At 43.3% G+C, this 23536-nt stretch overlaps 1 protein-coding gene across 1 annotated transcript in view; it reads left to right on the top strand.

The window, feature by feature from the left end:
* Positions 1-23536, top strand: part of dnah5 (dynein, axonemal, heavy chain 5) — a 152815-nt gene that overhangs the window by 4972 nt on the left and 124307 nt on the right. Inside the window, exons 2-19 of the mRNA XM_088997780.1 lie at positions 15036-15170; positions 15305-15389; positions 15519-15682; positions 17208-17426; positions 17641-17778; positions 17858-18034; positions 18099-18212; positions 18326-18433; positions 18690-18812; positions 18908-19123; positions 20323-20349; positions 20483-20590; positions 20698-20783; positions 20944-21151; positions 21234-21347; positions 21912-22118; positions 22935-23015; positions 23303-23393. Of these exons, the coding sequence (XP_088853906.1) occupies positions 15036-15170; positions 15305-15389; positions 15519-15682; positions 17208-17426; positions 17641-17778; positions 17858-18034; positions 18099-18212; positions 18326-18433; positions 18690-18812; positions 18908-19123; positions 20323-20349; positions 20483-20590; positions 20698-20783; positions 20944-21151; positions 21234-21347; positions 21912-22118; positions 22935-23015; positions 23303-23393 (2401 nt within the window). The remainder of the gene's footprint in view (positions 1-15035; positions 15171-15304; positions 15390-15518; positions 15683-17207; positions 17427-17640; positions 17779-17857; positions 18035-18098; positions 18213-18325; positions 18434-18689; positions 18813-18907; positions 19124-20322; positions 20350-20482; positions 20591-20697; positions 20784-20943; positions 21152-21233; positions 21348-21911; positions 22119-22934; positions 23016-23302; positions 23394-23536) is intronic.

The raw sequence follows: 23536 nt of genomic DNA, 5'->3' as shown, positions 1-23536 counted from the left end.
AGCTGGAAGTCCATCAGGGCCAGGGCTTTTGTTGTTTTTAAGGCTCCGGATTGCAGACAGGACCTCTGTGAACTGAGGAGGTTCATCAAGGGAGGGAACTGATGGAAGCTCTGGGAGGGAGTCAAGGACAGATGTGTCTGAAGGGTTTACTTGGTTGAGCAGGGAGTCAAAGTGCTCTGCCCAGCGCTCAAGTATTAGCTGTTTGTCCTTCAGTAGTACAGAACCGTCTGCAGATTTAACTGGGACAATGTGTTGTCTTCGTGGGCCGTGCAGGGATTTTACAGCATCATGGAAGGCGTGTGTGTTGTTGTCTGCATGCCTCTGGATTTCTTGGGCCTTGCTGAGCCACCACTTGTTCTCCATCATCCTCAGCTGTTTCTGTGTTTCACCATGGATGGACTTGTAGTGAGAGAGGAGAAGTGGAGAATGAGGGTTGGAGAGAAGTGTGGTATGGGCTTTGCGCTTGGCTTCCAGAAGCTCCTGTATGGCAGCTGAGCTGTTATCGAACCAGTCTTGATGACGTTTCTGAGTGAAGCCGATGGTCTCAGAGGCAGCTTGATGAATTGTTGTCCTCAATTTTTTCCACCTGCTTTCAACATCAAGGTCACCGTTACTGGTGTCCTTGTCCAGGCTGGCAAGTCCCTCTGCCAGCTTCTTGCGGTAGCTGGCAGCACACTCTGGGGACTCCAGGGCCCTGGTGTTAAGACGCCTTTGGGGTTGCTGTTTCTTATGAGGAGGTCGAATTCTCAGCTTGAGCCTGGACTTGATCAGTCGATGATCAGTCCAGCATTCAGCCCCACGCATGGCCTGTGTGATGCAGACGTCATTTTGGTCTCGTTGCCTTGTGATGATGTAGTCCAGTAAGTGCCAATTTTTGGACCTGGGGTGCATCCATGATGTGATGTATTTCTTTTTCAGTTGAAAGATGGTGTTAGTTACAATCAACTGATGCTGTTTATTTCCCCCGTCCCGTGCCTTCCGATTACTTGTTTCCAGAGCCTGGCATCAGTACCTACTCGGGCATTGAAGTCACCCATCAGAACAAGTTTATCAGAGGCAGGGATTTTGGATATGGTTGCATCCAGGGACTCGTAGAAGGCATCTTTGGTGTTATCGTCACCATCCAAGGTGGGAGCATAGGCGCTGATTAAAGTTGCGAAGCGACCTTTTACCAGGGGAATACGCCAGGTCATAAGCCGTTCACTGATGCCTTGGGGGGACTCAGGGATGTTACTGAGTAAGCTGCTTTTCACAGCAAAGCCAACTCCATGGAGTCTTCGCTCATTCTCTGGGAGACCCTTCCAGAAGAAGGTGTAGCCTTCACCAACTCCTGTGAGTGAATCCTCGCCTGAGAACCGAGTCTCACTGAGTGCGCCAATATCGATGTTGTACCTCCTGAGCTCATGTGCGATGAGGGCAGTTCGTCTTCGAGGTCTCTCCATCCCGTCTCGAGCATCAAGGAGGGTGCGAACATTCCAGGAAGCCAGGTTCATAGTCATGGGTTTGATTATATTTTGTTTTCGACCGCAGAGGGGGGATGCCTTGGTGGCTGCGGTGGGCCACCCAGGTGTGGTGGAACAAGCAATGTTTAGGTCACCTTTTCTAGACCCTTCCCCTATAAGGGGTGAGCAGTGCGGACCCTGAATAGGGCTGCTCAGACGCACAGGATGCTGCCGAAGGATAATGTTGCTCCATCCCATCTTCGCAACGACCATCAATCCTGTACCGCCCCTGTGTAGGAATCAAGCTAGAAGCTTCCAGTCACATCCATGACCTGCCCCCGTCACTTTATCCTATCGCCAGTGGACTTATATGGTGGAAGCTGAAACCTGCGCTACTAGTGGATTTAGTGTGAGGGACGGGGCGCGCAATTCCTTCCCCCACATACTTGGCCGCACCCGCTGTATTCCAGTGGCAAGAGTGAGGACTCAAGACGACCTTCAGGTGAGTGCGGTTGCAAGGGGCTGCCGGTGGTCCGATCTGTTGGACTCCGCCTACGCCTACCCCCGGGTGCGGATTTGGGATCACTCTTTGTCTGGCCTCTACCCTCCGACCTGTTCGGCTTGGGTGACCCTGCCAGGAGTACAAGACTCCAGCCGACATAGCTCTCGGGTCATGGAGACGCGCAAAGTGCCTCTCCACGATAATGTGGTGATCCCAGTCGAGGCACACACACACACACACACACACACACACACACACACACACACACGCACACACACTCCCGCGCACATAGACTGCATCCTGAGTGAGAAGCCTCTCTTGCTCCCTCTGTCAGTGGCTCTCTTTCTCTTAGATCTCATCGCATGTATAATTCACAGTGAGTCTCCTGTTTCATGGCGGCTCACAAGCTGACAGTTCAATGTAGAAAATTAGTTATAGTGTATTGAATAATTGATGACATAACTGCTTTCAAATGCAAAGGCTGGCAATGAGTTTTTTTTTCATTTCAAACCCCTCAGCTGGAGCCCTGTGTGAAGAGCTACACCACACATTTGCTGGTTGTCACAATTAAATCATTTATCATTCATCGGTGGGTGATAAGTGTGCGTGCGTGTGTGTGTGTGTGTGTGTGTGTGTGTGTGTGCGGGCATGTGCGTGTGTGCGCGTGTGCTTGTGTGTTCACGTGTGTGTGTGTGTGTGTGTGTGTGTGTGTGTGTGTGTGGGTGGGTGCGTGCGTGTGTGCGTGTGATGTGTGTGTGTGTGAGAATTTTTTGAGGGTATAATTTTATTTGGACACAGACAATTTCTGACAGTGACAGCGTGTATACTATCAACGACAATTTCATTTTTCATTGTTCTCGCTTTGTTGTTTTTAAATGATGTAAGATCTGTTCCAGAGTGCTGATTTTTTTTACTCATTTGCTCTCATTGTGCAATAGCTTACTTTGCGATGCAAGGCAGGGCGCAAAATTTCAAAAGCCTCATTTGGAAGTCATATCCGATTGGCAGCTCCATCTTAAGAGATGTCATTGTCAAGATGTACTCTATCTGATATCTACAGTCTTCTTTTCCTTTCAGCTTTTCCCTTGAAGGGGTCGCCACAGCGAATCAGTGTCCTCTTTCTTCAGAGGTTTGTTTTGGCCAAGCTTTTACGCCCTTCCTGACACAACCCTCCGTATTTATCCGGGCTTGGGACCGGCACAATAAGACACTGGCTTATGTCCCCTTGTGGCTACAGAACAAGCAACTATATGAACTTAATAAAGATGAAAATGCTCAGGTTCATCATGTCAACCAGCTCTCTCCCATTACCTGTTGTTGTTCCTACATTCAAAGTTCCTACTCTTAGTTCTATACTCTTGGCATTCCATTTCTCTCTTTTCCTCCAAGCACACCTCCCTCCTCTCCTTTGACCAACAGTAATTCATTTTCCACCGGCACCCTGAAGGTCAACAGTGCCAATGGCGGTCGTTGTTAACCCGGGCCTCGACCGATCCGGTATGAGATTCAGAGATTTGTTTTGGCAAAAAATTCACTGTATTTAATCTTCTTCTTTTTCTTTCGGCTTTTCCCCTCAGGGGTCGCCACAGCGAATCAATGTCCTCCATCTATCCCGGTTTTGTGCATCCTCTTCCTCACACCAGCCACATTCATGTCCTCTTTGACCACATCCATAAACCTCCTCTTCGGTCTTCCTCTCGGTCTCCTGCCTGGCAGTTCAAAGCTCAGCATTCTTCTCCCGATATAGTCACTCTCTCTCCTCTGGACATGTCCAAACCACCGCAATCTGGCCCCTCTGACTTCCTCTGCAAAGCCTCTAATACGAGTTGTCCCTCGAATGTACGCATTCCTGAGCTTCCAGCTCTGCTTCCTGTCTTTTCTTCAGTGGTACTGTCTCCAGTTCAAACATCATGGCTGGTCTCACCACTGTTTTATACACTTTTCCTTTCATCCTAGCTGAAACCCTTCTATCACACATCACAATTGACATTTTTCTCCTGCCGCTCCAGCCTGCCTGAACACGCTTGTTCACCTCTTTTCCACACTCTCCATTGCTCTGGACAGTTCACACCAAGTACTTAAAATCCCCCACCTTCTTTATCTCCTCTCCCTGTAGCATCACTCTTGCACTTGGATCCCCCTCATTCACACACATATATTCCGTCTTGCTGCGACTGATCTTCATTCCTCTCCATTCCAGGGCATATCTCCACACTTCTCGTTTCTCCGCCACCTGTTCCCTGTTCTCGCTACAGATCACGTCATCTGCAAACATCATGGTCCAAGGAGATTCTTGTCTAACATCGTCTGTCAGCCTCTCCATCTCCATAGCAAATAAGAAGGGGCTCAGAGCTGACCCCTGGTGGAGTCCCACATCCACCGTGAATTCCTCAGTCACACCGACAGCACACCTCACAACTGTCTTACAGTCATGATACATGTCTTGCACCGCTCTGACATACTTCACTCCAGACTTCCTCATGCAATGCCACAGCTCTTCTCTGGGCACCCTGTCATACGCTTTCTCCAGATCTACAAAGACACAATGCAATTCCTTCTGACCTTCTCTGTACTTCTATATCAGCATTCGTAAAGCAAACACTGCATCTGTCATACTCTTTTTTTGGCATGAAGCCATACTGCTGCTCACAAATGTTCACTTCTGCTCTTAGTCTAGCTTCAACTACTCTTTCCCAGAGTTTCACTGTATGGTTCATCAACTTTATTCCTCTGTAGTTAGTAGAACTCTGCACATCTCCTTTGTTCTTAAAAATGGCCACGAGTACACTTCGTCTCCATTCTTCAGGCATTTGTTCACCATCTAAGATCTTGTTGAATAACCCAGTCAGCAACACCACCGCCACCTCTCCAAGACACTTCCATACCTCGATTGGTAAATCATCAGGCCCGAGTGCCTTTCCCCCCTTCATCCTCTTCAGCGCCCTTAAAGAGTTTGATGGTTCTCTTTATTTGTAAGTAGGTTCGTTGTCAGATCTTCCAGGCAGGTGACGCGCAGAGCTTGATCGTGGCGTGGAGTCGAGCAAGTCGTGCCGTGATGTCCGTCCGACGCCCGGTGTGAGCCGGGCTTGCCTGTGCGGGTCTTTGCAAGTCGTGCCGTGATGTCCGTCCGACGCCCGGTGTGAGCCGGGCTTGCCTGTGCGGGTCTTTGCAAGTCTCTATGAGTCTGTGAGTCCGAGATGAGTCCGAGATGAGTCTGATTCTCTCTGTCCCACGACAGCTGCTTTTATACCATTTTCAAGCATGTGATATGCGTCAGGGTGAGACGCACATCAAGGAGATCAAGGAATAGAAAGACATTAAAGTTACAGTGCGCACCGCTGACGCCACAGGGCTTCCCTCCTGGATCCGAAGTCGGTGAAAGCGATGAAGGAAAAAAGAAATAAAAACAAAACTCACTCTGCGACACAGAGAGGCCAGGCACGATGACGGTCGATCACCGGGCATGGCAGGCGTCGGCGGGGAGGTTGCCGAGGAAGGTGGTGCCTGAAGTCGTTATACGGGAGCACGTGCAACGTGTGCTCTACGACTGCCAGTTGGAGTCGATCAATGGAAACTTTCCTCGCGGCCGTCGAGTCGATTCCGGAAGGTCTTCACAGCGGAGTTGTTCACCTGGGGTCGGTCGAGTCGGGGAATCGATGAGGGTGAGGATGAAGGAGCGTGGGGTCGTTGTCAGATCTCCCAGGCAGGTGACGCGCAGAGCTTGATCGTGGCGTGGAGTCGAGCAAGTCGTGCCGTGATGTCCGTCCGACGCCCGGCGTGAACTGGGCATGCCTGTGTCGGTCTTTGCAAGTTTCGTTGAGTCTGTGAGTCCGAGATGAGTCCAAGATGAGTCTTATTCTCTCTGTCTCACGACAGCTGCTTTTATACAATTTTCAAGCGTGTCCTATGCGTCAGGGTGAGACGCACATCAAGGAGATCAAGGAATTGAAAGACAGTTAAAGAAATCAAAGTTAAAGAAATCAACATTTATTGAAAAAATTAATCACTTTCAACATTCAAAACATATTACACAACGAAATACTCAAGCTCAATAATATCTATTTGTGTTAAACTCTGCAAAATCATGGATGGATTGTCCTGACCGCGCACTCTACCAACTCACTACGGACGCCCTTGCCCTCACGCGCAAACAGTACACGTGTATCGTTGCCAAGCACACAGACATAGGCTACTTGCATACTTGGCACAGCAGCCAATCAGTAGCCTGCTTCGTGCTTCGGACTTTCCCAAGTGTTATAAGGTCGTGCGTTTGCATATTATTTTCCAAAATAGATGCACAGAACCTCAACCCAGAAGAAAGATTCAAAAGAAGCTAACAAAATTTGTGACACTACAAAATGTAAACTTACATCATACTGTGACTGTAAAGTATACTTGAGAGTTATGAAAGGCGCCTTGTGGCTTGTAGCAGACAACGCAACACAAACTTTGCTTTGTATACCATGACGACCAATGCCAACTGGAGTAAAATCTTCAGCCTGAGATATTTACTGTAAATTGAGCAAGGTAACATTTGTGGTAGGTACAGCCTTAAAAAAAGTTATACTTTGCCAAATTGATTTTTATTGTGATTACTCGTTGTATTGTTTTTCAAGTTGTGAAAAATGGCACAGGAAGCTTTATGGCTGGGCAGAAAAGTTGCCTCCCCGGCCATAAAGCTGCCTGCCCCATTTTTCTGATGTTCGCTAACTTTTTGTCATGACTTTCAGACACTGTTTTTACTATAATTTGGACAAATTCGGCGGGCTGGATTAAAAAGCCTAAGTATGTGGCACGCGAGCCGTAGTTTGCCCATGACTGGGCTAACTGGTCCACCACCGTCCTGACCCCTGCATGACATGAAAATTACAAATGGTTTGGCTACTACGCTATTGGAAGATAATTTTTCACTGTAATGCTGAAGGAAAAATTAAATCTGTGTAGTTTGAGTAAATCAAGGCCTACTTTAATTGCCACTTGCCAGATCTGACAATCTTGCTTGTCTGTTACTGCAAAAGCATAGTATCACATTTTTTTCTACAATATTATATTAGTGCAGACAATAATGAAGGGCTCTTCAGCGCTTGGTTGGTTTTCATTTCACACCACTGCATCCCTTCGCCCACCCTTCATACTCTGTTGTGTTAGATGTGTAAGGTGAGAGTCCTGCCATGATAATTACCTCGTCAACAGCTGGTCATCCTACACCGCATTATCTTGTTAACAGTTTTCGTGTACGAGCAACATGGATAATTTCATGGCAGCGACTCTTCTCACATGGCAAATAAGCCAGCCGACTGCTCACATACTCATTTTGTCTTGTCTTTCTTGGCTGCTCTAATTTTCAGATGTCACGAGGCATTAACCCAATTAAGAATGTAGACTGACTTGAAAAGAAATGTCAGTGTGAAAGGGCAACAATACTGCATTCAGAATATGAAAATGAGTTAATGTGACCCAAGTGCTCTGAAGTTTTAGACAGCTTGAGTTTTTTTGGTCAAAAGCAAATATATTGCCTCTTGTAAAAAAAGGAAGTGACTACTCATCACAATTCAAGGTAACTCAGAGGGGTGTGAGTTGACAGGTTATCTGTTATGTTTTGGAAACAGCTCTGGAAACACAGCATCTCTAAGGTCATCCAGGTAAGAAAAACATTGTTTTCACAGTTGTTTCATTATAGGCATTTAACAGCACAATTGCAATTCAATGGCAAAATGATCTGCAAATTAATGTTTATAAAACAATACGTCTGTGTAAGCTCTCAGTCGTACAGGAGTGGTCCATCGATGAGAAGGTTTCTTCAGCCGTTATCTGTACTTTTTTTTCTTCAAAAAAGTACAGATGACGGCTGAAGAAACCTTCTCATCGTTTCTAAAACAAGTAATACTGACTTTGGCAGAATGTTTTATTCAGCTGCGGATTTGACTTAATCCTTGACAGATTTTTATTCATGGCAGTTTAATTCAAATGACAATTTTTAAATATTAGATGTGTTACTGTATGATTTTAAGTACTTGGGGTCAACTGTCCAGAGCAATGGAGAGTGTGGAAAAGAGGTGAAGAAGCGTGTCCAGGCAGGCTGGAGCGGCTGGAGAAAAATGAAGGTGTGATAGAAGGGTTTCAGCTAGGATGAAAGGAAAAGTGTATAAAACAGTGGTGAGACCAGCTATAATGTTTGGACTGGAGACGGTGCCACTGAAGAAAAGACAGGAAGCAGAGCTGGAGGTAGCAGAGCTGAATATGTTGAGGTTTTCTTTGGGAGTAACCAGGTTGGATAGGATCAGGAATGAGTACATTAGAGGGACAACTCATATTAGAGGCTCTGGAGAGAAAGTCAGAGAGGCCAGACTGAGATGGTTTGGACATGTCCAGAGGAGAGAAAGTGACTATATCGGGAGAAGGATGCTGAGCCTTGCACTGCCAGGCAGGAGACCGAGAGGAAGACCGAAGAGGAGGTATATGGATGTGGTCAAAGAGGACATGAAGGTAGCTGGTGTGAGGGAAGAGGATGCACAAAACCGGGATAGATGGAGGACATTGATTCGCTGTGGTGACCCCTGAGGGGAAAAGCCGAAAGGAAAAGAAGAAAGAAGAAGAGATGTGTTACTGTATACTGTACATTTTGTTCGAAACTGCGATTGTCTTTGGTAATTTAGGTCGTGACTTCAATGCGCCTGCATCTAAATGTAATTTCTGCTGTGATTGTTGTCTTCTCCATTGGTGTGCACTGTGCACTGCCTTTTCTATATCATATTGGCAGAAGAGACAAACACAATTTGCTTCCATTTGCGATAACAGGATGCGCTTATTGCTTGTGTAACGCATGAGTTGATTCTGTGTTGACCTTGGCTGTTTGTTTCAATAGGAATGAGAATCATGAAACACTGGACGTGATGTTATTCTGTCCATTTGTGCCATCGGATGGTCCTCACATGAGATTAGCCTTGATGTTGAGAGTGGTGTGGGAGCTGTGCCTCAGGGATGGGAGGTTGTGAATTTGGGACATCGTAGATCACATCATCTGTAGTGTGCCATCGTCAGTAGTGAGAGAGCTATAGAGAGAGATGTAAAGATAGATAGAGAGAGAAAGACAGATAGAGAGAGAGATAGAGAGAGAGATCTAGAGATAGAGATCTAGGGATAGAGATCTAGAGATAGAGAGGTAGAGGTAGAGATAGAGAGAGGTAGAGAGAGAGAGAGGGTACAGGTAGAGATAGAGGTAGAGAGATAGAGAGATCGAGAGGTAGGTAGAGATAGAGAGAGAGAGAGAGAGAGAGAGAGAGAGATAGAAATAGAGATAGAGATGGAGATAAAGAGAGATAGAGAGAGATAGAGAGATAGAGAGAGATTTAGAGGTAAAGGTAGAGATAGAGAGAGGTAGAGAGATAGAGAGGGTAGCGGTAGAGGTAGAGATAGAGATAGAAAGAGATAGGGAGATAGATTTAGAGGTAGAGATAGAGATAGAGAGAGAGAGATAAAGAGAGAGAGATAGAGAGAGAGAGATAGAAATAGAGATAGAGATAAATAGAGATAGAGAGAGATATAGAGATAGAGAGAGATAGAGAGAGATAGAGATTTAGAGGTAGAGATAGAGAGAGGTAAAGAGATAGAGAGGGTAGAGGTAGAGATAGAGAGATAGAGAGAGAGATAGAGATAGAGATAGAGATAGAGAGAGTCAGACAGATAGACTGGATAGATAGATAGATAGATAGATAGATAGATAGATAGATAGATAGATAGATAGATAGATAGATAGATAGATAGATAGATAGATAGATAGATAGATAGATAGAGAGAGAGAGAGAGAGAGAGAGAGAGAGAGAGAGAGAGAGAGAGAGAGAGAGAGAGAGAGAGAGAGAGAGATAGATAGATAGATAGATAGATAGATAGATAGATAGATAGATAGATAGATAGATAGATAGATAGATAGATAGATAGATAGATAGATAGAGAGAAATATAGATAGATAAAGAGTGATATAGATGGATAGATGATTTTCACTTCACTACATTGTTGCTGTGTTGTTTGCCTTTGGACAAACTGGGCTTTCCACACAACAGGTAGTAGCAACAGATAGGGGGTGAAAACCATACACGTTACAAGCTCAGTTGTGTTGTGCTTGGTGTCATTTTCATTATGTCATGTCATTTCATTGCAACAAATTTGTCTGGCTACTGTACTTTGTTTGCATTTATCTCAAAATAATAACACGATCATTCCCAGTCACCAATCTTGAATGGCACCCTTCTTTGTTTATGGTTTAACTGTGCTTATTAGAACGAGGCAGATGGTTGTTATTCACATAAGAACGGAGGGATAATATTATACGCTGATTTATCTGTCATGACCTTCAAGTGAATTTTCATTTAATGTTCTTCATTATGAACCAGTGATCATCTGAGAGGGAATACGATCATTTAATATATCACAAAAGTATAAAAATATATCCATTCATTTTTGGAAAGATAAATTACTGTTTATTTATGAAACAGAACCTGTCTGTAAATTCATAATGAGCGAGTACCTAATTCTATGAGGCTCAATTGAGCACTGCATGCCACACACTTGTGAGTGGAACCAAGGCACATGCAACATGCTTACCTTGTTCTGCAACACAGTTACGAATCTTCATTTCTGTGATGAGGTCAATCAGAATCAGAATCAGAATCAGAATCAGAATCATCTTTATTGCCAAGAATGTAGAACACACAAGGAATTTGTTTCCGGTAGAACACGCTGCACTAGTATCGTTGTCAAAAAAACTGCTAAGTGGCACTATACAGTTCCATTTTGGCTACTGTTGAAAGAGTTCAAAGAGTTAATGGCTTGGGGGAAGAAGCTGTTTAAATGTCTGCTAGATTTGGTGCGCATGGATCGGTAGCGCCTGCCTGAGGGGAGTAGCTGGAAAAGGTGGTGGGCAGGGTGCGGAGGGTCCAGTAGGATTTTCCGCGCCCTAGTTTGGATTCTTGCAGTGTGCAAGTCCTCGAGAGTGGGTAGGGCGGTGCCAATGATTTTTTCCGCCGTCCTAACTGTCCGTTGAAGTCGGATTTTGTCCATTTTTGTGGCGGCCCCGAACCAAACGGTGATGGAAGAACACAGGATGGATTCGATGACAGCCGTGTAGAAATGTTGCAGCACCTCCTGTGGCAGGCCATGCTTTTTTAGCAGCCTCAGGAAGTACATTCTCTGTTGGGCCTTTTTCAGGATAGAGTTGGTGTTGACCTCCCACTTCATGTCCTGGGAGACTGTGATTCCCAGGAACTTGAAGGTCTCAACGGTTGACACCAGGCAGTTGGATAGTGTGAGGGGTAGCTGTGGTGATGGATGTTTCCTGAAGTCCACCATCATCTCAACTGTCTTGAGCGTGTTCAGCTCCAGGTTGTGACGGCTGCACCAGAGCTCCAGCTGCTCCACTTGTTGTCGGTACGCAGACTCGTCGCCGTCTTTGATGAGACCGATGACCGTGGTGTCGTCTGCGAACTTTATGAATTTGACAGCTGGGTGCGTTGAGGTGCAGTCGTTCGTGTAGAGAGAGAAGAGCAATGGAGAGAGGACGCATCCCTGCGGGGCTCCAGTGCTCGTGGTTCGTGTTGTGGATGATATATTTCCCAGTCTGACCTGTTGTGTCCGTCCTGTCAGGAAGCTGAGGGTCCACTGGCAGATCGTGGGGGACACACCAAGCTGGAGAAGTTTGGGGATGAGGAGTTCTGGGATGATGGTATTGAACGCAGAGCTGTAGTCCACAAACAGGATCCTTGCGTAGGTTCCTGTGTTGTCAAGGTGGTCGAGGATGTGATGCAGTCCAATGTTGACTGCATCCTCCACAGACCTGTTTGCCCGGTAGGCAAACTGAAGAGGATCTAGCAGAGGTCCGGTGATGTTCTTTAGGTGGTTCAGCACGAGGCGTTCAAAGGACTTCATGACCACAGACGTCAGAGCAACAGGTCTATAGTCGTTCAATCCCGAGGGTGCTGGTTTCTTTGGAACTGGGACGATAGTACACTGTTTGAAGCAGGATGGGACTTCACACTGCTCCAGGGATCTGTTGAAGATTTGTGTGAAGACCGGAGCCAGCTGGTCAGCGCAGACTCTCAGGCAGGAGGGGGACACTCTGTCAGGTCCTGCAGCTTTCTTGATCTTTTGCTGCTTGAAGAGCCGTCTAACGTCCAGTTCGTGGATCTGTAGGGCAGAGGGCGGAGATACGGTAGTTTCTGGTAATGGTGGGCAGACCGGGGAAATGGTGGTGTCCTTTTCAAATCGGCAAAAGTATGTATTTAACTCATCAGCCATACCATTGTTGTACACTGCTTGGGGGGAAGGTAAACGATAATTTGTTATTGCTTTCAGGCCATTCCACACCGATGCAGAGTCGTTAGCGGAGAACTGTTTGTTAAGCCTCTCCGCATAACTTTTCTTTGCGATGTTAATTTCCTTCGTCAGCCTGTTTCGGGCGAGTTTGTAAACTGCTCGATCGCCGCTTTTAAATGCGGATTCTTTCTCTTTCCTAAGCTGCCTGAGTTTGGGAGTGAACCATGGCTTGTTGTTGTTGAATGAGCGGAAGGACTTTGTTGGTACACACATGTCCTCACAGAAACTGATGTATGATGTTACAGTGTCTGTGTATTCATCCAATGTGCCCGTTGAAGTTTCAAAGACGCTTCAATCAGTGCAGTCTAAGCATTCTTGTAGCGATAACTTTGCTTCATCTGTCCATGTTTTAACTGTCTTGACTACCGGTTTTACACATTAGAGTTTCTGTTTGTATGTGGGAATTAAGTGGATTAAATAGTGGTCAGAAAGACCCAATGCTGCATGCGCAACAGACCGGTATGCGCCTTTGAGTGCTGTGTAACAATGATCTAGAATGTTTTCTCCTCTGGTGAAACAGTCAATATGCTGCTTATATTTGGGAAGTTCACGGTTTAAACGTGTTTGATTAAAATCGCCCAAAATGATCAGGGGTGATTCTGGGTATTTTATTTCGAGATGGTTTACATGGTCCGCTAGCGTTTGTATACACGCGTTAGCATTAGCTTGTGGTGCGATGTACACGGCAACGAATATAAAGGAAGCGAACTCACGTGGCGAGTAGAATGGCTTGCAGTTGAGAGACAGCGATTCCAAACCAGGGCTGCAGTGTGCGTCGAGCATCGTGACATCGGTGCACCATTCTTCGTTGATGTAGAAGCATAGTCCACCGCCTTTGGATTTCCCCGATTGCTCCGTATCACGGTCGGCCCGAAGGAGACGGAATCCGGGTAGGTGTAGTGCGGAATCCGGGTGGCGGTCACTGAGCCAAGTCTCAGTGAAGCACAGCGCAGCAGAGCGGGCGAACGTTTTATTGGTCTTTGTGAGAAGCAGAAGTTCGTCCATCTTGTTTGGTAGTGAGCGTAGATTAGCGAGGTGGATCGATGGGAGCGGTGTTCGAAATCCACGCTGCCGAAGCTTGACGAGAACGCCGGCTCGCTTCCCCCTCCTACGCCGGCGTCTCAAAGCTCCGTACAGAGCTGCTACGCCGCTCGCGAGCAGCCCCGAAAAACCTTGTAGATTTTGGTGTGTCGGTGAAAATAGTCCAAGAGTGGATTCCCCAATGCTCAGTAACTCTTCCCTCGTGTAACTGAGTCGCGTAGGATCGCAAAAAACAAATGAAAATGACAAAACCAGGAACAATACTAGGGAGCGTGTCACCGAGGCTGCCATCCGCGGCGCCATCTTGGATCAATGATGCACATGGCAGCTGAAAATGAAGATGGAATATACATGTATTGTACATATTTTGTTGTGTGTGTGTGTGTGTGTTTGCGTGTGTGTGTGTGTGTATGTGTGTGTGTGTCTGCCTATGTGTCATAATTTTTCGGGGATTATGGTCAGCGAAAATGTGTTTTTAATCACTCAATGTATAGTATGACTGAAAAAAATTGCATTTACGTGTTAGTTACTATGTTTTGACTACTTGCTTCCAATTTGGTAGTGACTTTTTTCATATCAAGGGATGTTCAGAAATTCCTTCTCCTGTGGCTAACTGTTAATGCCTCTTGTCAGTTGCTAGCAATGGAAGGAATCGGTCACCAAACAAACAGCAGAGACAATTGTCGCCAGTAGAGATGGCTGTATTTATGGCAATCTTTCCCTTTTCCTCGTCTCAAAAGATGCTTTTTTCATTCCCCTATATCCTCTATATTTGCTCCTACAGAGCCACCTTCCACTACGTACTCAGAGTTCCTCATTTCAGGCTGGTCGCGTTTGAAGCTTGCATTAAAAATGTATAAATGAACAGCGTCACATTAAAAGCTGCATGGTTCAAAGTGTGTGTGTGTGTGTGTGTGTGTGTGTGTGTGTGTGTGTGTGTGTGTGTGTGTGTGTGTGTGTGTGTGTGTGTGTGTGTGTGTGTGTGTGTGTGCGTGTGCGTGCGCGCGTGTGTGTGTGTGTGTGTGTGTGTGTGTGTGTGCGTGTGCGCGTGTGTGTGTGTGGGGGGGGGGTTGCATATAGTCCGTTAAATATGGTAAAAAGGGGAAACAGATGTTGGAGTATCAGTTGAATTTGGGATGCAATGTTTAAATGCATGTAATAGAGGAATATAGCTGGGAAATGTGGTGTTTTGTGTAGAAATTGATACATACATAAAATAATTCCACTGATAAAGATTTATGACAAACATGTATCAAAAAGTCCGACAAAGTGACCCTTGACCCATTTTGGGTACTGACTCAAAGATTGTGAAGCCCTGAGTGAGAAGAAAAGTTCACCTCTTTCATCTGGAACTGCTTTATGTAACAAAGAGGTTACAGAAAGTGCTTAAGAATGAATGTCTCTCTGTGTCTTTGTGTTGTCATTTGTTATTTAGTTTTTTTTGTTCTTTTGACTTCAAGACGGTGCCGCGAGAGTGGCTGCCTTTCCAGCAGCTCCTGTGTTTTGCTTTTCTATTTTCATTTCTTTCATAACTTTGCTGCTGTGAAATGTAAATTTCTCCACTGCGAGACTAATAAAGGCAAATCCAATCCAATCCAATCCAATCCAAACTCCTACTTATCTACTGTGCAGTACCTTAACCGCAATGACATATTAATACATGGTCCGTATCTATTGATCAGCAAAAATTAAAGGACGAGCGTGAAGCCAAATGTGCCCAGCTTGATGGACGACACGACTATGTGGTCAGTATTGTGGCTTCGTGCCTGGGACTGGAGAAGGCTGATGTTGAGGATGCCATGCTGGAGGGAGATCAGGTATGATTCTTATTCAATGCCACGGTTTGCATTATATAAATTTCATATTCAGTTTTGCATGATCCAAACTGGAACACATTTCAGTATGTTTTAGACCATAAATGTTTATTTTTCTCTTTTATTTCCACTTTTAGCTTGATCGCATTGAGCAGTTTTTTGTAGCTGACGGGCTTCTACACCTCATGTTTTACTATCAGGAAAGTGGACAAATGGATGGAGGTGCATATTATATATTGTGAAGTCTGAATTTTAATCTGCATAACTGAGGTCGCCAGGTGGACATACTTTATACTCCCTCAAAGCAATTATGTTCCGAAATCATACTGTATGTCCATTTGAAAATTGCAGGAACATCATCATCACCGTCCCTGCAATTGCCCCAGCCGCCTGGTCAAAACAAGAATCACAAAGTGTTTGTGACTGATGGAAAAGATGTGGCCCTGACTGGCGTGTGTGTCTTCTTCACCAGAGCTAATGGCTCAAAGGCGATCACTTCTGAAAACATACACAGAGTAAGACAGTTAGCAACCGTTACAAATATTACCACATCTTTTTTTTGGAGGGTGGGGGCATCTTTTCAACCTTGATCAAATCTTTCTTCCAAATGCTGCCATTTGTGTTACAATTAAATGAGTGTGTTGCAAATAAGCGTGAGCTCCTTTAACTTGAATTTTACTTGTTTTAGATAAGAAAGGGTGGAATTGTATTCCTTATTTAAAAGATTAACAATGAGTGCAGTGTTTCAGGATTTTTTTTCATTGGGAAGCATTTTCATCTTTAACATATTTTTATGATGAACGTCTCCCTTTAGTTCGACCAGCTCTTGGTCGGATCCACTGACATAACAGTGTGTTTTGTGATGGATCCATAAGACCACAAGAATAATAATCAACAATGGTCACATTATGCATGCATAACAACCGTGGACATGCTGGTTTGCATCTGCCAGTATTTGGTTGTATCATACTATCAAGTATACAGTGCAGTCTTGAGATAATAGCACCTTGGTTGGAGTTTTTTTTTTTCAATGCAAACCGATATGCAACTGAAGCATTTATATTGCAGTGTCTTTAAGCAACAGACTGAAAGCAAATGGCTCCAAGGCAGACTAATGTTTATCTATAGTGTATGTATGGAACAACTAATATTAGCATATTGATGACCAGAAAGAGGAAATATTCTGAATCTCACTGAAGTTCTCGGAAGAACAGCACACTGCAATCCAATTGGGCACAAAGAGACAAGGGCGGCCTCAAGCTCCAGTGGATGTATAATTATGCCTAAATGAGCAGCATATCTGTCTGTTTGTCTTTTACTGCTTCCAGGTGGCCAAGGTGACTGCCCACACCAGAGGAGAATCATTTTTAAGTGATGCACTGTGATGATAGCTAATTGTTTTTCATTTATGTCAGTCCTGTGTCCACGGAGTGCTGGATGAACAATATTTTCCGTTGCATAAGGCGCACCCAAAAGCCTTAATTTTCTTCTGCGCCTCATAAACCGGTGCGCATTATATAGAAGCAATATTGAGCCACAACGGGTCTTGAAACTACTGTCAACAGCAAGCGATCGACTCCATGCTCCCCTGTAGAAGAAATAGTGTGCGGTCCATGCTGTGATATATAAAATGTACCCCGAGCCGCTACTGTACTGCCTTTTCATGTGGTGTGCTTTATATAAGGAAAACTTTTTCAAACGTGTCATTCATTCAAATGTTGCTATAAAGACCTTATTAAGCCTTATTGTATCATTTTATATATGGAAATAGTTTGAAAAGACATCATTTGGTGGGGGTGTGCCTTATAGTCCAGTACGCCTCATACACCGGAAAATACGGTACCTAATGACAAAAACGTGATCATATGGTTTTATAACATAATGTAAACAATATAAAAACACCTTTTGATACGGTGCAGTACAGGTATAGCTTTACAACTGTCTGAGCTACAACCATATTAATGAACTAATTGCTAGGAGTCAAACAATGGTTCAAGGTTAATGTGTAATCTCAATATTAACTTAACTCTTTTTTTCTAGGATGTCAGTTTCAATATGCTGGACACTTCAGAAGGGGGTCTGTTAAAAAGTGTGGAACAGCTGCTCTCTGAGGTCTTCATACCAACACTGACAAAGATGAATCATGGCTGGGGAGAGCTGACCAGTCAACAGACCCAAGCAGTGAAACAGGACTTCATATTATCCCTGGAGAACTTTGTGACCGTGTTGGCGGGGGCACAGGAGAGTCTTCAAGAAAAGGTCAGCGACTGTACAAGCAAAAATACAGCCCAATTTAGTGACAATGTAACATGAAAAGACAATGAATCTGTTGATGCTCACTGTCTAAGTCAGTTTCTATTTACATAGACACATTTTGTGATTTTTGATTATCTAATTAGTTACTGCCACATTCTTGCAGTTTAGTCATCAATGCAACGCTGCATAGATTACAGAAAACATGTTCTCTTTCCAGGTTACATTGAAAGCGTGTGATACATTTGACATACGGGTCCTGAAAGACCCATCAGACTACATGGCTGCAGCCAACAACATTGAAACCATAGAAAAGATCGAAGGGTGCATGAAAGTATGGATTAAGCAGATTGAGCAGGTATCAACCCTCACATAACTTTGACCAGTTCGAAGATGACCTTTTTTTAAATTGCAACACAAATTATGTTGTCCTTAAGGTTTTAGTTGAGAGTGATCAGCTGAGAAAAGAAGCTGAAGACCTTGGCCCACGGGCTGAGTTGGACCACTGGAAAAAACGGATGTCTCGCTTCAACTACCTTCTGGATCAACTCAAGAGCACTGCTGTAAAGGCGGTATTGGGTGTTCTCTTGATGGCAAAATCTAAAATCATCAAAGTAAGCAAAGAATCCCCTTCAAATGCATACCTTTGTAAGCTCAAAGATAATTTTCTCTTTCTAGTTGTGGCGGGAATTGGATGCCAGGATCACAGAGTCAGCCAATGAAGCAAAAGATAACGTCAAGTATCTCTACAGTCTGGAGAAATTTTGTGACCCTCTTTACAACAGTGATCCTGTATGACAATTTGTTTATTCTCATTAGAGACACGTGTACTAACAAACATATTGCATCACACTCAGTTTTGCATGTGTTGGCATACTGATACCTATATGATATATTTCTGCCAGGTTTCAATGGTTGATGCTATACCAGGTCTTATCAATGCCATCAGGATGATTCACAGAATCTCTCCATACTACAACACATCTGAGAAGATTACATCACTTTTTGTCAAGGTAAAAATTCACATTTTATACAGCGTTTTTTAAAATATTTGTTTATTTTTGTGCGGATACTGCCATTATTTTAATATAATATTGCTAGACCAAGGTCCAGGCAACGGAGACGAGTGTTTAGCTTATACTGGACACATCACAGAGGGCTGTGTGTTTGAATCCTGGGGATGGGGCGTGTTGCCAGTTCACCGTGTGCTTAGCATTGTTAAAAAGGAACCTTTTTTTTAATGTGTTCATTTTATTATTTTTTAAATAGGTAACAAACCAGATGATAACAGCCTGCAAAGCCCACATCACAAACAATGGTGAAAATTCCATTTGGGATCAGCCACAACAGGTTGTAGAAGAGAAAATCAAAGCAGCCATCCGCCTAAATGAGGTAGCGAGTGCAGTCCTTGTTTTCCACTCAGAGAAGTTTCCATGAGCAAAGTCGATGAGGCTTCCCACTCTAACTAAAGTGTTGCATGTCTTTAGGAGTACCAGCAATGTTTCCGCAAAACCAAGGCAAAGCTTGAACAGACCCCCACAGAAAGACAATTTGACTTCAGTGAGATGTACATTTTTGGAAAATTTGATACTTTCCAGAGACGACTCAACAAAATCCTGGAAATGTTGGAAACCATTTCTACCTACTCAGCCCTTCAGGATGCAAAAATAGAGGGACTTGAGATGGCATCAACCAGGTTTCAAGTAAGATCAGTTTGCTTGACAAACCGTTCACTATGTCGGCATATTTAACTCCTTCACTGCAAGACGTGCAAAAATGTGTCCACTCCAGTGCTAGGGTTTATGTCATTGTAACTTGAATTCCAGGACCCACATAATGTTGAGTTTTAGGACTACATAAACATTCAATACAGCGTTAGAAACCTGAGACTCTCTTCTTTCATCAGAAATAGAGAGTTAATTCCTAAATTATCTGACTTAAAAGCTTGGCCAAAACAAACATGCGAATCGAACCTCTGAAGATGGAGGACACTGATTCACTGTGGTGACCTGTGAAGGGAAAAGCCGAAAGGAAAAGAAGAAGATGGGTCTGGAGTTACAGTATATGAGCTTGAAATGAGGGCGGCTGTCCAAAATACAATGCAATACATACATATTGGATTGTATAGCGCTTTGACAACAGCTGAAGCTTGAACAAAGCACTAACATGGAAAAAAGGGAAATGCTGCCCCTTGTGGAAAATAAAAAAACATCGGCAGAGGCCATGGCCAGCGCTTAATCGGCACTCTAGCATGAAAAAAACAAAACCTGAATAAATTTGGGAATGGCGCTATATGTCGTATTTTCAATTCCAGAATAAATTTGTGAATGGCAGTGAATGAGTTCATGATGTGACACTACAAGCAGGCAGATGGGTTTCCAGGCGTTAATATGTACATAATACTGACTGACTGTAATGCCAACATTAATGGGATCAAAGTCAAAGTGATTTTTGCCAGACTGCAAACCCTTCCTTGACTTATTATTTGAGAGGTGAGATCCAAGTGATCACTAACTTCAGTGTGATAAAGAAATGTGAATTGATTGTAACACATAGTGATAAGTGGCAGAAAAAATACAGAGTATTTGTTGGACATTTGACGATAATGATCACCTGCTGTCATCAGGCCGGGAATGTTTATCAAAACACATTAGCCCCAGGGACACCCACAGTGATAGAACTGAGATTGTTTCAAACTAAAGCCCAAATGCTCAGATCTTCCTGAAATATTATACCATGGGTTGTTTCATCATTCCACATTTTCGACAAACATGTAGTGAGACATCATGATTGCAACATTGATACGTGACACGAATATGGCTTTATTGTATATCACGTTGCATACATTCTACATAATAATCAGAACTTTATCTTTATGCCTTTGTTGTCATGGATGAACAAGACGACAGAAATACAGGCCAAATGGGAGGTAATGTGTAATTTCAGTTGTCTCATGTTTATGCATAAATAACACACAATTGAAATTAGACTAGTTAAAGCTCCAATTTCACTGAATCAGAACACTGATAATGAGAGCCCTGATTTAATTGTTGATGTGACAGACAATAATGCTGAAGATGAAGACAAAACATTACAGTTTCCTTGACCAGAGAAGAACGGACTTTGATGTGGACTATGAGGAATTCTGCAAAAGCACCGCTGAACTTCATGTGGGTTAAATATGACCAAGCAGTTATTTTGAGTATTTTGATTTAAGAGGGTTATGACCTGACATTGCAAAACGTGTATTTTTTTTGTCCCCCTCTGGTTTATGTAGGAACAACTGACAATTTTTATGGATTGCACTTTTGACCAAATTCAAAATACAGAACAAGCTCTTGATCTGCTCAAAAGATTTGAAAGGTACTCCACAGTTTATGACTTAACCTGCCTCTTGTTGTTCAGCACTTGTTACACGTTAAAAAGTTCTCAGATGTTTGACATCTACTTCACTATGTGACGAATGGCTAACTCTTCGGACATGAATTTAACTTATTGAATCTACTTTGTATCACTAAAACAGACTGGCTATTCCCAACCTCAGCATTAAAGTCAAGTACCAGCATGTGCTTAAGAACTATGGCCGCGACATTGAAATGGTGTCTAATCTCTACATGAAGCAAAAACTCGACCCCCCTATAGGCCGAAATTTGCCTCCAGTCTCTGGGCGGATAATGTGGGCCCGGCAGCTATACAGCAGAATTCAGGGCCCCATGGATTTGTTTCAAAAGGTTTATTCATCGTCATCTGAACCATCACTGTCTTGAAACATGAATATGTTTAGAATTGACTTGTCCTCTTATATCCGTATAGCACACGGGCGTCCTTTCCACACCGGAGGCTAAGAAGATCATTAGGAATTACAACAGGCTCGCAGCGGTTCTGCTTGAGTATGAGATACTTTACCATCAAAGCTGGATGAAGAGGGTAAAGAATTGACAAAACGTGAAACAAAAGAAAAACATGTCTGTGTAAGCTCTCAGTCGTACAGGAGTGGTCCATCGATGAGAAGGTTTCTTCAGCAGTCATCTGTACAATTTTGAAGGTTTCGGACGTTTCCCCTCCTATCCAAGAGGCTTCGTCAGCGAACTAAAGTCTGACTGGTCGTATCGGCCCTATTTATATATCCCTAATGTCCAGGCATGGCGGACACAGCTATGATACGTCCCTACTCTCAGGTTGGGGGGAGCAGAGGACCCCTCCCTGTGGCCCCACTGATTGTTTGTACATTCCTCACTAATGACTGGCCTACTTCCCCCACTCCCACCGGTATCACCTCATGCCTGGACATTAGGGATATATAAATAGGGCCGATACGACCAGTCAGACTTTAGTTCGCTGACGAAGCCTCTTGGATAGGAGGCGAAACGGCCGAACCCTTCAAAATTGTACAGATGACGGCTGAAGAAACCTTCTCATCAAAAGAAAAACATCTATTTTTCTTTCCCCTGAATTCTCTGATGACAGCATACCACCATCTCTTGTTTCCAGGTTCAGGATGCCAGGCCTGGCCTACAGGCATCTTTGCTCGTTCGATCACCAGACACAGGAGAACTGTTTGTGAACTTTGACGCAGAAATTATGAAGCAGATCAAAGAGGCAAATTGCATGAGCAGAAACCATTTGGAGGTCCCACCTTTTGCTGTTCTGCTGCAGCAAAAAGAAAACACCCTGATAAAAAACTTCCACAATTTACAGGTCCATATCTGCTCGCACTTACTTCATGACACAGACAGACAAAAATCTTTGAATGCAAAAATTTGTGCTGAAAGTTACCAAAAAAATCCAACACATAACCTGAGTCAATTCATATCTGGGCTATGATATTTTTTTGATATACTGTCGTTAGTTTGAATTTTGTTTAGGCTTTTGCGCTTGACATTTCGTGAGTTTCAATTCATTGTTCCAAAAATGTGATTTTCTTATAGTTTTTATAAGTTTTAGTATTGTTTTTATATATACAGTAAAGTCTCGTTATATCGATATCGGTTATATCGATAGTACCGCTTATTACGATACTATTTCTATGAACGCAAGGAGAAAATTACATGCGCGCAGGTTCGGATATATCGATAGTCCGGTTATATCGATATTTTTTCGGACTCCCGAGAATATCGATATAACGAGACTTTACTGTATATATATATATATATATATATATATATATATATATATATATATATATATATATATATATATATATATATATATATATATATATATATATATATATAGGGTATAGAGCAGTTCACGTGTGACGTTTCTTCATCTGCAGCTATTTACAAATCTCTGGAGAGATTTACAGACATACTGAAATAAATACATTTAAAATTTCTGTATGAAATGAAGTGACAAAGGTGAAAATGAAGGACCGATTTGTTCGAATTATTATTGGTTATAGTTAGCGTGATACATTTTCAAGTTATATATATTTTTCATAACAAAAATCATATTTAGTTTTCGTCAACAATAACCATGTTTCATGAACAGTGTTTAATTTATTTGCTTTTTCAGTTCATGTTGAATGAGTATGCCAGAGTTCGTGGCAAGATTCAAAGTGCCTTTGAACAACTTGCTAAGCCACATGTTACTAAGGTAAGGAGTGTGGATATGTGCTCTATAGAGTCTCCTTATTAGACATAGGAATTTATCTTCAGCGTTGCGCTGCTGCAATACATTGCACAAATATAGATAAAGCTATTTTAAGGTAGCCCAAAATGCCACTTTATAATAATTATTTTTAAAATATGATGAACATTAGAGTTCCATGCTGATAATTTCGCTTCTACTGTATGTCTATGCACCTGATACCATGAAGCACAGTGCAGTCTACTTTTTGACACAACTCGCGTAAATTAAGTAATTCATTTTTAATTTGACAGGTAGATGAGGCAATACAGCCAGGATTGACCTCCATCAACTGGACATCAATGAACATTGAAAAGTACCTCAGTACTGTTTACAAATCCTTGGGTAAGTTGACATTCATACTCTGTGTTGTCATTCATATTCATAATAAATAAACAACCTCATCGCCTCTCCTTCCTATGTACTGTATTCCAATTCTTCTGATTATTGTTTTTGTATCTGGTTGCTGCCCTGCCTCCTGTCACTGT

Source organism: Hippocampus bargibanti, linkage group LG06, assembly GCF_051943395.1.
Source record: "Hippocampus bargibanti isolate YZ-2025 linkage group LG06, ASM5194339v1, whole genome shotgun sequence".
Lineage (NCBI taxonomy): Eukaryota > Metazoa > Chordata > Actinopteri > Syngnathiformes > Syngnathidae > Hippocampus > Hippocampus bargibanti.
This window is presented reverse-complemented; position numbering and strand designations above follow the sequence as displayed.